The sequence below is a fragment of the Lytechinus pictus genome, chromosome 8 (assembly GCF_037042905.1).
Source record: "Lytechinus pictus isolate F3 Inbred chromosome 8, Lp3.0, whole genome shotgun sequence".
NCBI lineage: Eukaryota > Metazoa > Echinodermata > Echinoidea > Temnopleuroida > Toxopneustidae > Lytechinus > Lytechinus pictus.
Genome location: NC_087252.1, coordinates 2,562,134 through 2,576,328, shown reverse-complemented (window position 1 = coordinate 2,576,328; position 14,195 = coordinate 2,562,134). Strand labels below are relative to the sequence as shown.

Here is a 14,195-nt window from a genome sequence, read left to right as displayed (position 1 = left end):
TGGACTATCTTCAGCCCATCACTCAAGAAGACATCGCCTATAGCCTCCCACATGATCCTCACGTAGGTGGACACGATGAAAACATTACCCAACTCCACCCACCTTTAAATAAACATGACATCCCCTCCCCTCCAACACGCCAACCCTCCCCTAAAGACACATCATGGAGCGATCCAATGATGCGCTTCCTTCAAAGGTGACGCATGCGCCGACAGGGCAGACGATCGGTCTGTCCATGTTCCAGGAGGGGGGTTCAGTATCGAAGGCAGGAAGCTGAGGCAGGGGGAGCTCTGGTGCGGGTCAAGTAAGGTTCTTTGCCGAGGCGACAGGGAGATCATTTGATCGGTTGAAGGCATACCGTGAAGGAGCAAGATCTCGAGGAGGGGATATGAGCTGTACGCTTAGAATAGCAAGCTGATAGTCTGTGACTGCGTTGGTTTAAGATCGAAGGACTGGCACCTGTACCCACAACTTATCCCATAGCTCCTTAACTGCGCTGATCACGCTGATCACACTGTATCGAAAGAAATAATTTCATTTGAATTCAATATTAAGATACCACTTGTGAAGGAAGTTTAAACAGGATAAAGCTATTCAGTGATAAACAAAGGAAATAATGCAATTTAAAGGTAAGTGGATTAACTTTGACTTTTGTTTGATATACCATTCTTAATCAAGATATACACCCTAAAAACAGTAACAACAAAAACAGAGTGATCTGACTGACTAAATATTCCTTCCAATGTCCATTATAATACTACCTCAAGGTCATTACAAACCTTCCTTTTCATTTTGGAATTTTTGAAATCTTCTAACACAAAGTTTAATATGTATTTTTACACATTTAATTTTTAAAAAATGATTTCTTTTTTATTTTAATAAATTGCATAAAGGTGAACCTTATAAGAGCAAGAATTTTGGAAATTATTCTTATAAAGAAGCAAATATTTTTAGAGATACTGCCCAAACTTACTCTACTAAACACTTGATTTAAGCTACTTAAACAGGTATTTTCCTGTATACTGAAATAATATTGACAAGGGCAGTGAAAATTGAGAGTGCATACTTGAAATAGAAAATTATTATTGATGTCTTTAAACTTCAGCAGAGTTTCTGGCAAGCCACGCGAGTACAAACTATCACTGCCAAAAAGTCTGTGGTAAATACCCATTGGGAAATAGTTTTCAACCTCAAAAGGATACTAAATTTAATAATGCAGGATTCCATCTCACACAATTTTGGAGGGCAATTATGATTCATTCTATCAAGTGAAATATTGATTGTATTTCCATTACAATACTTTATCCCACATCGGTCAGCTTTTCCAAAACTGACTGCATGGAGAGGAATATTTTTCTTACGGTTTAACATGTTTGTTTGATGAATATAGACTAGAATGATGACTGAATTTATGATAAATTAATTATTAAAACCAAAATTAATAATTTGATAAATGATATATAAAAGAAAACATATTAATGAAATACATAATCAATGCCATGTGCTGTATCTCCATCCACCTTGAAGTGGCCTTTGGTGTTTCTTTGAATGTAAAATGTGAATGTTGTAAAAAAAGATTACCTAATGTTGGCAGTGGGGAAATCCTGAAGTGTATTTAACTCATTACCAACTGAAACAGGTGATACCTGTATAAAGTTCATAGGAATCACACAATTCAGTATTCAACGGGTTTAATAGAATGGTAGATTCAATCATAACTACATGTAGTGTGAATGAAGTATTAATGTTACATTAGGTCAAAAGATAAATGCATGTATATACAACTGGATTCACTGGCAACTGAAGACAATCGATTAACAAAAACAAATGATCTTTGAAAAGGAGGGATGTTGCAAGAAACCTGTTACTGATTCTACATTAAAAAAATCAATTTGAATCCTTTCATTTTATTTAAAATTTGAAACATCGACTGCTCTTTTACTTCGGCTAGCATTGAGAAATTTGAATTGATAACCTATCATTTCAAATCAAATAGCAAATTTGAAATTCATAGTGGCAGTTGACTGTAGTTTAGTTTCTTGTAACACGTGTTATTGCACACATTCAATTCTAAAATTGAGATTCACATCTACATGTATTTCAATTTCACAAAGCATCCAGAGAAATTCATGCACTATTTTTGTCTACCCTCTTTACAGGTTCAACTAAAGATCATTATCACTGCTTCCAAACCTCCCAACAAAGAATTGGATAATCCTCTAATTGGAAACACCATAGCAGGCAGCGTCTACTTTCGACGAGCAAGCAGGGACTAAGATCGATGATTGCGATAGGAGTGCTGCCATCCAAGGGAAGGAAGAGAAAGCAAAAGAGCAACAATCAGGAATCAACGCAGTGGAACTATAACTTCGTCTGAGTCAGAAGTTTGATTTGGTTTATCCCGGGAGGAAGAAAACAGCCCCTGCAAGACGAGAGATTGAAGGCTTTACAGCTAGAAAGATGAGAGAGCTTGAAAACGTCTGGTGAAAGACTCGGATCTGATCGCAATGTTGCCAGTGCAAACTGTACCGTCTTTCTAGCTGAGCTGTTTAAGGTACCTTGGCAGACTTGGTGAAGTACTCAGGAGTGGAAGTTAGATGATCAAGATTCCTTGAGTGTGGGGTAGGAATACATGCTAAATTGGGAGTGCTGCAGAAGTTAGATGAATGAACCTGCATCCATGATTCAGATGTGAGGGACCCCAATGCATTCATCCATGACTTATTGACTTCGCTAAAAGTGAAGGTGATCTTGATAAGAACTCTGCTACGTTGAATGATTCGGAAACAATTTGAGCGGAAGCATCAGATCAACATCCACATCCTCAAGAGTGTGTTCCCCTGTATTAGTAAAAGACTTACATAGCCATGGAGATGAGAGTTTTTGTTACTGTATCCTTGACACACCTTTGTTTACAGGTAGCTGCACAGTTTATAGGGGATATTCCACCTAATGGAGGGTTTGTGTCTGAAGGTGTACAACCGCCCATAGACCCTCTTGACCCTTGGGCGTCAGTAGGAATGACGTACCCTACTGTTCCTGGGATGCCCGGTTTTTATCCACTCCCAGGGTTTCCTCTGCCAGGTGATCCCATGCACCCTGCTAATCGTGGCATCCCAGTGAATCCTCCTCCCCCTCCTCCTCCTCGGGTGCCCCCACGGAACCCCTGGTTACCAAACCGACCAGGAGTGGGGAACCAGCCGGGGGCACGAGTGCAACCTGGTGGGGTACCAGGTGTGGTACCAGGTACCAACCCCAACACAGGGACGGGCAACACCGGAAGAGCACCAATCAACCCTTTTAAACCACCAGTGCAACGACCACCAGTCAACAGACCACCTGTGCAGCAACCACCGGTGCAACGACCACCAGTCAACAGACCACCTGTGCAGCAACCACCGGTGCAGCGACCACCGGTGCAACCACCGGTACAACGCCCACCTCAGACACCACGTCCGCCAGCAACTCCACGATCCCCTCATGTTGGTGTCAACCGCCCCAATAGGCCATCCACACCAGGTGTGAACACCCCTGGACGTGGACAAGGACCTGTCATCATTGACCCAATTCGTCCAAGGGTCACGACCCCAAGACGGCCCGGTACCCCGCCTAACAGACGACCGACAATGCCTCGGCATCCACATTCTGGCCCCACTCCTTCGAGGCCTTACATGACCTGTGCTCAAAATCCGTGCCAAAATAGAGGGGTATGCACCAACGACCCTTTTACAGGATTCAAATGCGAGTGCCGACATCTCTACCTCGGCGAACGTTGTGAGGTCATCATCTCCCCTCCTCAGCACATCAACATTGATACCGTTGCAACGACGAGGGCATCCATTTCTTGGAGGGTGCCTCCTGCAATTGATGAGGAGATATCAGGATTTATTGTGCAGTACAACAAGTTTGGATATGATACCTTTTTCTACAGCCCATTCATTCATCCATCAGTTGCTGATTTCACATTAACAGTAAGTACTCTCCTACTACTCTCCTTTCACGTTTTTCCAATCTCTTCTGGACAGAATCTTTGGACATAACATTAAGTTTAATTAATAGACCAATGGTTGTATTTTACATTCAATTGGGTGGCATGGAGAAGGGTCAACTTTATCTGGGTCCAGTTGCATACAAGTGACTTTGTCATCCAATGGTATCTATTATGGAATCCTTGATTCTGATTGGCTGATGAGTGTTGTTACCATGGTAGTTACCATTGGATGGCAAAGTTACCATAATAGTAACTTTGGCCCTGCATGTTATTTTTAACGGTAACCTGTCCGTAGTGGCATCTTGTACCCTCCACTTGGCAGGAACTGTGTAGTGACCCAAGAGGAAGAAGTGGCATCTCGTGAGTGCTACAAAAGCATTGCAGTATTATTTCCAAGATATGAAAAGGGGAATTCCAAGTAGACTGTCCTATCCACACATGCTACAAAGACCCTTGCATTCAATTAGATTAGTGTGTAATCTAAAACTGACCTATTGTCACTGTAGCATCTGCTGCAGAACTGAAGTACAATTCTAGGCACATGTATCATATTTCTGGCGCACCACTGACAGATGGACTCTGCAAAAGGTAGACGGAAATAACCCTTCTTCCCCCATGGATCCAAATCTGATTATGGTGGCTTTGAAAATTGGATAACAAATTGAAGCGCAAATCTTTGGCTGGGCATGGCCGGGATTGAGGTACTTATGTTCTTTCAAATTTGACAGAGTGACATTGCAATTCTCATTTCCCTATGAATGGAAGTTAAATGTAAGGTGTCAAAACTTCCTTTTCATATTTTAATTTTTGAAATACATGCAGAATGCAATTAGAGGGCTGAAATAAAATGTCAAAACCATACAACAGAAATATTATCAAATGAATGACAATCCAAAATGGAAAAATACTGTTAAAAACATATCTAAAATGGAAGAAGGATACTTTAATAAAGGGGGAGCAAAGTGACCAATACGGTTTGGTATAATTCAAGGCGGCCTATATTACAAGACTACACTGCTGAGTTTGTTGCAATATGGGTCAGGAAGCTGGCCAGATATCAGTTAAGGACTTAAGGCTGCCGGTTTGTATGCCTTTAAATCAATACTTAATTAAATGGGAATCAAACTTTGGTAAAAACATTAATTTGTGCAAAGAAAAAAAATAAGAGAAACAGAAAAATGAAACTTTGACAAGCAAAGTCAGATGTCTTCATGCCAGAAATGAGCATCACAGCTTAAAATAATCCAAGGTCAGCGAAGGTCATGGCCGTGGATGGCCTATTGATTGTCCTCAATGCACCTCTTTTTGGCCAAGGATATTTGCTGTGCCCTTTTTCATATTTTGAAGTGGCATTGCCCTGAAAATATATTTTCAATATATTGAAATATATTGAAATTCAAGTCCTGCAGAATTTCAATAAATTGCAAAGAGATCGATCAGCATAATAATAATAAAGGGAACACAATACAACAGCATATATGCACTATCAGGCATTTACTCTAGCCCTATATAAATATATACCAGTAGGGGGCCACTTAAGCGAAAGGAAGGAAATAATTCCAAACCACAGCTAGAGTTTTATACCTGGTGAATGACACAAGCTCAAACTTACCGCAAAACAAACACTAGACAAGGGGTTCTAGGGGGATGACAATCAAATACCAAGGGTCAAAGATGGATTATACCGGATTAAATCATGATATATATATAAATATATAAATAAACCCATTTCCCTGCACTGCTATTAACACTTTGGTTGCTTAATGTGCCTCTTTGCACAGTCATTGTTTGTCATCCATGCCATTTTGAAGAAAATTGTTAACACTATCTTGGTAAAACTAAATGCATTTACTTTAATGTCTCAATCAGCTATATGGCAATTGAGAATTCGATGTCATCTAGAAACAGATCTTTTACAGATTGTTTTCACAGACTCAAATTTGTTCAATATAATTGTGTATGGTGATAGTAAAGGATGGGCTATACATATCCATGTACTAATAACATAATAAACTTAAGAGAATGCTCTTGTATTTATTACTTATAACTGGTATTAGTGGAAATGGTTTAATGTGTTATTATTGAATCCCACCATGGCACCAGCATCCTTTGGCAAGGAGTAATCTGAGATTTGCCACTCTACACCCAAGTGATAAATGGGTGCCCAGAACGATGCAGAAGCTAGTGTAGTGTCCATAGCAATTGCATATTGTAACTTAAATAATATAATTACTATTTTATTGCGCTACATCTACATCTTCTTTAGATTGAGAGATCTATGTTCTCATGGCTACCTATGGCATGATGTAATCAAATCCAATGCTTAACTTTGGAGAACCTGGATTCATTTTAATTGTATTTTCTACATCATGATTTACTTAATTTTTTGATAAAATAATATAATCACAGTAATATCTATATACTTCATTATTTGCATGCATAATAAGTTACCATAAGTTATAATCATAGAAAGTAAATTAAGAGCCCAAACTCAATTCATTTCATCGTGATTACAGGAAGAAAATCACCACCTTCATGAAAAGATTTAAGTATTAGCCTTCTTTATAACAATTTGAATATCTCACTTTTATTTATCTCCAATGTCAATCAATAATGAATCAGGATATTTACCAAGTAGATGCATTAATTTTGATGTATGACGCAACATCTATATTTGACATCTGCATCTATATTTGCTGCCCTTGTACCAAAATATATATTTTGCAAATAATAGTGTCCTCTGGTATTCTCGAGGGCATATACCCACATCCCTCAATGTCTCCAAAGTTTCCTTACAGACCCTATGCTGCAATACAAAATTTTGATAAACTTAACGTGACACTCTATTTTTATCTACCAATCTAATTTTGCTTGTCAGCGTTTATTCCAGACGGCCATCCGCAGAATAAGGGGATGAATCACTTTGCAAGATGAATTTTGTCGATTCTTAATTGCTTCTTCCAGTTCAAAGGCATAAATCAAGAAAAATTCACCTAGCAAAGTTGATTAGTAGTTTTGGGGAATTACAGGAAATATTTCAAAGTTCTGCAAAAGGTATATTCAAACTGCATTTGTGTGTTTGGAATACAAAAATGCATAGCAATTGGATACAACAAAAGACATTATCAGACAAATTCTAGAACGTCATTGCAGCACTACAGGGAGAGGGGGTAGAGAACAACGTACTCATGATTTTAAACAATATACCAAATAAGGAGAGAAAAGGGAAAGGAAAAAACAAGATGGTCATAGCATATATCCATTGATGACTATGGAGGTAGTTGTGGTGGTATTCATGAAATATGTTCAAATAATTCATTCTGAAAGCTTCAAAACTACCCTGTGCAGGTTAGGAAAACACTCTCCTGTCGAAAAAAAAAATCATTAGGCATAAAAAAATGTTTCAGAAATTCACTTGTTTCCATGGTAACAGGCATACAAATTCAATGGGCAGAAACTTTATGGCAAGTCATTTCATAAATAGCAAGTTAGTGCACATGGGTCGGCTGAGATTGACGCATACAGTTGCCATCAGATGATATCCTTCATCAAAAGTCAACTTTGGGATGACTCTTTGAACTTGAACATTTTGTATATTATGAAGAAAATAAAAATGTACTGCTTGGAAAACTGAGGGTTATTTGACCCATCGTTCTTATCATAACACTATCTAGTATCTATTTTCAATTTACTCTATTTTAGAACATAGATGTTCCTAGGCAGATGATATATAAATGACTAATGTGAAAGGGCAGAGGAAGCAAAAAGAGGTATTCATATTAGAAATGAACTCTTATCACTACAAATCTGCAATTCATGAATAAACTGTTTCCAGAGTCTCGGGGTAAGTTTGCAAAATAGTGCAAGCACGTGAAAATCTGTGAAATGATTTTAAAAAAAGAGAGAAATCTTTATAAGGCATCCACTTTAAAGCATTGGAGATTAAAATGGGTAGGTCTATTTCTTACAGGGTTGAGTGCATGCAAAGGACAAGAAAATAAGATCAGATTTATTTGGTAAATGTCAATCGGTTGGGCACTTCCTTGAGAGGATACATGCCTGCATCATTAAAAGTGTTTCACTTCATACTCGAGATTGGTGATCCGAAAGTGAAACCAACAAAGTACTGAAGCTCAAATATAACCAACTTCCCAAAATGAGTGTGTTCATTATTAAAGGAAGAAAAAAATAACAAGGGGGAACATATATAGACAAAGTTTATGAAACATAAAATCAATCTTTAAGATCTTGATCTTGTATTAAAAGAGGCAGAAAAGATCTCTTGACTAAACCTAAATTCAACATTTTTTTCCCAAGTTCATGACTTTGTGATCAAGTTTTGAATGTTTAAACAAGTTTTTCTTTCATAACGCTTTGAGCAACTGAGCATGTTCCAAATTCCATGCACGTGTACCTCAATCCCTTGAAACATTTTCATGACATGTAGCAAATTCATGTATGTGTAGTTCAGGTAATCAAATTTTCTTCCCTTTTTGGGGGGTATTTTTCCATTTTTCTTTCTTTCAAACAAGAAAAGATATAACCAATATGCAACTAATGACAGTTACCATTTACAAAACCTTGTCAGACTTAACAACACGGGAGGGGAAAACGAATTTGACAATAGAATGGCAAGGAGGCCTTTAAATGCTGCAGACAGGTTACAGGTTCAGTAGCAACTGACTGAGCAACAACTTCCCGTTACCATGACAACGGAACATAGAACCTCTGACAGCGCTAAAAAGGCCGGCTTGGGACCACACGGCTCATCCTCTTCGGAACCCCACAGCGAAATGTTGCCATTTTCAATCTTCCGCGGGACAAGTCATTTTCGGGCGAGATGACGTGTCCACGGACAACTTTTGTTTCTTTGTCCCTAGCGGGGATCATTCCTTAAAATAAACACAGTACAGGCAATCTCTGTGTTGGACAACAAAATCATTAATATGGTTTGGTTATTTTTGGCACAGGATTTTTTTATCAACAGATCTTATAACCAATACCATGTGGGATAGTGCAAATTGTGTTTGGAAATAAAATAATGAGGGTCCAGACAATATTATTTGCTATAGAGGATGTCTGGAGCTATTGTTCTCAAATCATCATTTTTCTGAAGAAAAAAAAAACAATTAAAATATACAATAAAAATAAACACTTCTAACATAAAATTGATGGAGAGATATACAAAAGTAAATAACAAGATAATTTGTGTTTATAAACTAAGAAAATACCAAAATAAGAAACAAATTGATATATGAATGGAAATTTAATAAAAATAATAAATGAATGGAATAAATAGAATAAATAAATGTTAAAGGATGTTTCAATAAATAAATAATGAAATGAAGATTGAGAACCGTATCCACACAGAAATGGAATAAAAACCAACTACATGCTCAATATCAATAACTGTAATGATAATAACACTGTTCCCTGAAAGTCTATTCATATTATTGATTTACATAAACCATATGGGATATCAGGAAAAGGCCATTACTACTGTGCATCCCTCTTCCTTATTATATCTTCAAACTTGTCAAGTTGTCTATCGAAGTCACACATGTATTCAGTTTGTCCTTATCATGAACACATGGATATTTGATCACCACAATGTATCCCATGATAATGTTTTGGGGAAACTTGCCCTTGTATTCCATTCAAGTTCAAACTCAACCACTGCATATATCATTATCATTACATTGGGCCAATTTCCACAAAATTCTAAATACAACAAAGTTACAATAGCTGTTATAAGCTACAGGTAAAATCAAATTCCATTGGCTGAGGGGAAATTTTCCATGGAAACTTATCATGTTAATTGATGACAGGTTTCAATATTGCACTTTTCAGAGCAAGGAGGATGTGAAGCTCTCAGAAACATATTGGGTCGGTTCACATATGAGAAAGTTTCTATCAGCAGTTAGTAGATGTTCATATTGTTCATATTGTTGTGTGCAGTGTTATAGCTATGGACAGCAGTGGTCAGGTGCAACCGGCACAGAAGATTTCTGACCACAACTCATCATGAAAAAATCACTGCTTCCGTCCACTTTTAATTTTAAATAATAAGTTATAATTGAAGTTAATAATTTTGAATAACTCCTTGCAGAGAAGAATGGCACTTGTATTCATTTTCATCTTTAATCTTATTTCGTTTGCATAATTTGCATTAAACATTCTTATATTTGATGAATATTAGTTTATTTTCAAATATTTGTGAGATTGCCACTGCATTGATCTTCCTTCACTTTTGAATTTAAGACCACTAACTCTGGCTGAAAAAAACCCAAAATGCCGTGAAATAGCTACCACCACTAAAATGGGTGTACAGCTAGAACACTGTGTGATGCCCGAATTCTCAATTATGTTATGTAGAATTATGTCATGTGCAATGTTTCTAAGCACTGCATAAGGTAATGCCAGCTTTAGCACGGCTTCCCTGTTCAGACGCTCAAGCATTCAAGGATTTACTTCCTACCCGTTAAAAATGTCAAAACCTGGGTGGAGAGTTGCAAATGTACAGACAGATAAATGCTCTACAAAGGACAGTCTGTGAAGGAAATTCAACCCCGATATTTGTGGTTCAAACTTCAAAGTTTGCAGACTTATCCACTGACCAACAACACCTCCGCACCTATAGGTGAACTCCTAATGGTTTATTAAGTTTGGATTTAAGTCTTTCTGCTTCCAAAGTCAAACACATTTTCTCTGGGTTTCCTAACTGGCTTCCTCTGGCATCACTTATTCTCATTATCCACCAATCACTGCATACTGTCTTATAATGGACACCATCCCCTTCAGTGTCACAATCGGTAATGTGATCCGTGAATCACGGTCATGCACTTCATCATTTCCACTAAAGTTTAAAATAACTGAAACATTTCTTCTTGAAGATGAAAAGAGATTTCCATGGGGGCCCCATCTTTGTGTTTTTATAACTAACAGATCTTTGGTGATTAAATCACTCCAGGGATTTTGTCTTAATCCTAGAGATGGCTTGATCACATATCTGTAAAAAAAATTGCAATACTGCAATAGGATTATGTGCACATGGTCAAACGCATGACCAACAGACTGCTTTTGTTACCTAATCCTTAAGAATGAGCCAACAAGTACTGGACTTCATAAACATTGTTGGATTAAAATAAATAAGATTAAAGAAAATATATATTTTTATAAATCTATATTGATTTAAATACTAAGACAATTATTAAGTCCAGTATAAGTGGCTCATTCACTCGTTCGTAAGGCTTAGGATAACGAAAAAAGTCTGGAAGTCATGTGCAGGCAAACCTTTGCAGTATTGTGTTCTGAGATTACTACTAAATATGTAGCTCTATTGATACATCCTTTTAATAGGGAACATCTATCTTGAGAAATCAATAGGTCATATTTCAGATAGTATGGATTCTAGTTTTAATATGAATATTTGTATCATTACAAATATGTTGAAACCACATGAACCAATCAGAGTATCTTGAACATTAACAATTTGATAATTAGAAATCATTGCTGTTTACTTCTAATGGGTCTTCCAGTCAGCTATGTTTACCTGTAATGTTCCTTGTTTTTAATTTCAAGACAATATAAAAATACAAGATACACTGAGCCTAATGACACTTTTGGTGCATTTTCTTGTGTTTTTGCAGGACCTGGAGCCAGATTCCCAGTACACAGTCTGTGTCAGCACCATTCTAGTCAACCACACCCAGACCAATGCCGTGCTTCGGGACCAGTGTGTGGAGGTCAGAACGAGACCACTGTCACTCAACGAGACCGGCCTCCCTGTGACAATGGTGGCCATCATTCTTGGTGGAGTGGTGGTAGCTCTCATCCTGGTCATGTTACTCGCATTGTGTTGTCAGAGGAAGTGTCTGCAGACAAGACGTGCAGTCATCGGAGCTGCAGCAACGGTCAGACGTGTACGCCAGCAACAGATGTGCGAAATCCATGGGAATCCGAAGACACCACTAACACCTCGCCTATCAGGAGGGAACAACTCTCCCAAGAAGGAACATCAGTACAGTAAGCCAGGGCCACCTGTCAAGGAAAGGGCGCTCCCAAAGATAGCGTCCCCAAACAACAGAGTTCCACCAAGCCCAAGAACACAAGCAGTGATCCAAAAGACAGTCATACCTATGCAGCATGCGAGGAAACCTGACATCACCACGGCACATGTAGCAAAGCGATGTGTCCATGCCAACAACGCAAACAGCACATCCGCTACGGATCCTCTGATCATTGACATCCCGCCAACAGTACCTGAACATGACATTGCCATGAAAGCCATTAAGAAAGCGGCAAGGAGGCCAAATGACTATGCCACCCAGCAGAGCTACTATGCCCGTTCCTACTCCATCTCCAGTTCTGAATACACCGAGCATTCCATGTATGGGGGCCGAAGGCTGGCTGGATTCTCAATGAAAGCCGCGAAGACAACCACCCATCCGCCATCAAGTGTCATCCGTGCCCTCCCAAAGACTGTCAGTAACCATATGATGCGCATTAAGAATGCCCGGGACAAGGATGCAACCAGTGAATTTGATATGGCAAGAACACACTTCTTACAAAAAGCATGATGCTGCAATGATTGGGACAGTCTATGAAGGAACTTCTTGAAATCCATTGGGGTTCGAAGACCATGCTCCTGTCAGTACCTACTTGATCTACTGGATCTTTAGCAGCTGAAGTACCAAGAACTATTAAATCCTACAGCTGATAGCCTGAAGATCTATAACTACTCAAGATTTAGCATGGACTTGGACCAACAAGGTTTCAGTAGGACAAGCTGAAATATGACATCATAGTGATGACAGAGTACAATGTACATGACAGCATTTTCTACCTAAGTGTATAAATTGTAAATATGTACATTTACAATTCAGCAGAGTGGCTCAAGTCTCCAACATATTGTTGAGAATGAAGTACATGTAGCTATTATATGCTTTTGTGCAATAGAAGTGCTAAATGATAATGTGCAAAGAGTAGGCTACTTATAATGAGATTATATTTGTATTAAGAAATGTTAGATATTCCAAAAGAATGTTCAGAAGTCTTCCTAATTTGCCAAAATTACGTATGTGCTACTGATGTATCATTTTATACTACCTACACAATGTATTTCTCCATCTGCAGGGCAGTAGAAAGAATATTTCAGTAAAGGACCGAGTCCAGAGCAATGAAAGTAGTTGCTCCATTGTGTGATTCATAATAATTCTGCAGTGTCCAGCAAAACAAACTTCAGACCAATCAAAACCATGATTGCATATCTCAAAATGGTATAAACGGTTTCATGAAATTTGCTCCGGCGACAATTGCTCCGAAGGAAAATCAGCACGTGACGCAAAGGGTAAAATCGAACCTGATAAACATAAAGTCTAACCTACCAAACTAAATAAAGCCTAATCCTAATCTTTATATTATTCTGAACTAAAAACTTTTTTATTACAATCCCAACTCTAAACCTACATGTATGTCCTCTGAGATATTAAGACCGGAGCAAATGTTGAAGGAGTAAATGTTGTGTCACCATATAAACAGTCAGTTTGGAATTGGTTATGTTCATGATCATATTACCTATATCGAAATGAAGATTTTTTAATGAAGATTTGAAAATGCAAATGACTTTTTTTCTTTGTAGTATGTATTGTTTGCAAATTGATCTTATCAGGCATCAAAACATATTTCTTTGAAACTCAAGTGCAAATTTCATACTTGATCATCAGCTAACCTGTTTAAAAGTTTACTCTTTTATGAAATGGTTTGATAAATCAAAATATAAAACAGGTTTTCATTTTTCTGGATAATATGTGTGATGATATACACCACTTAATATATCAGTTGCTTGTCACATTTTGTAGATTTCCAATCATATAATTTATTGTATATATTGATGTGAAGAATGTGATAAAGAGAGTGAAAACTAATTAAAAAATGAACAAATTAAAAGTATTGTCCAAATGACTCTTTCTTTTCAATATTGCATGTGTTCTCTAAAAGGAAAGAGAAAGTTTGTATGTCAAAAAAAATTAATGTTTTTAAAAGAAAATATTTCATGAGGGGGATTACATACATGTATCTACTGCTTTCCAATCTTCATAACTCTGGTCAATACAAAACTCCTGCCCTTACAAATTTCAATGTTCATACTTGTCTAAATCAATCTTTTAGGTTTTCCATATAATTTAGAGTACAGTGTACAATA

At 37.7% G+C, this 14,195-nt stretch overlaps 1 protein-coding gene across 1 annotated transcript; it reads left to right on the top strand.

Annotated features, from left to right (window-relative positions):
• Window positions 1-258: 258 nt before the first annotated feature.
• LOC129266417 (uncharacterized) lies at window positions 259-13,939 on the top strand. The gene is made up of 3 exons (XM_054904267.2): window positions 259-629; window positions 2,160-3,971; window positions 11,641-13,939. Exons 2-3 carry the CDS (start codon window positions 2,868-2,870, stop codon window positions 12,568-12,570), a joined length of 2,034 nt encoding a protein of 677 aa, XP_054760242.2. The 5' UTR covers window positions 259-629; window positions 2,160-2,867; the 3' UTR covers window positions 12,571-13,939.
• The last annotated feature ends 256 nt before the right edge of the window (window positions 13,940-14,195 follow it).

Excerpts from the sequence above, each read along its gene's own strand:
- LOC129266417 (XM_054904267.2), top strand. The coding sequence starts at position 2,868 with ATGGAGATGAGAGTTTTTGTTACTGTATCCTTGACACACCTTTGTTTA. Across the intron at positions 3,972-11,640 it reads TTGCTGATTTCACATTAACA|GACCTGGAGCCAGATTCCCA; the intron begins GTAAGTACTCTC and ends GTGTTTTTGCAG.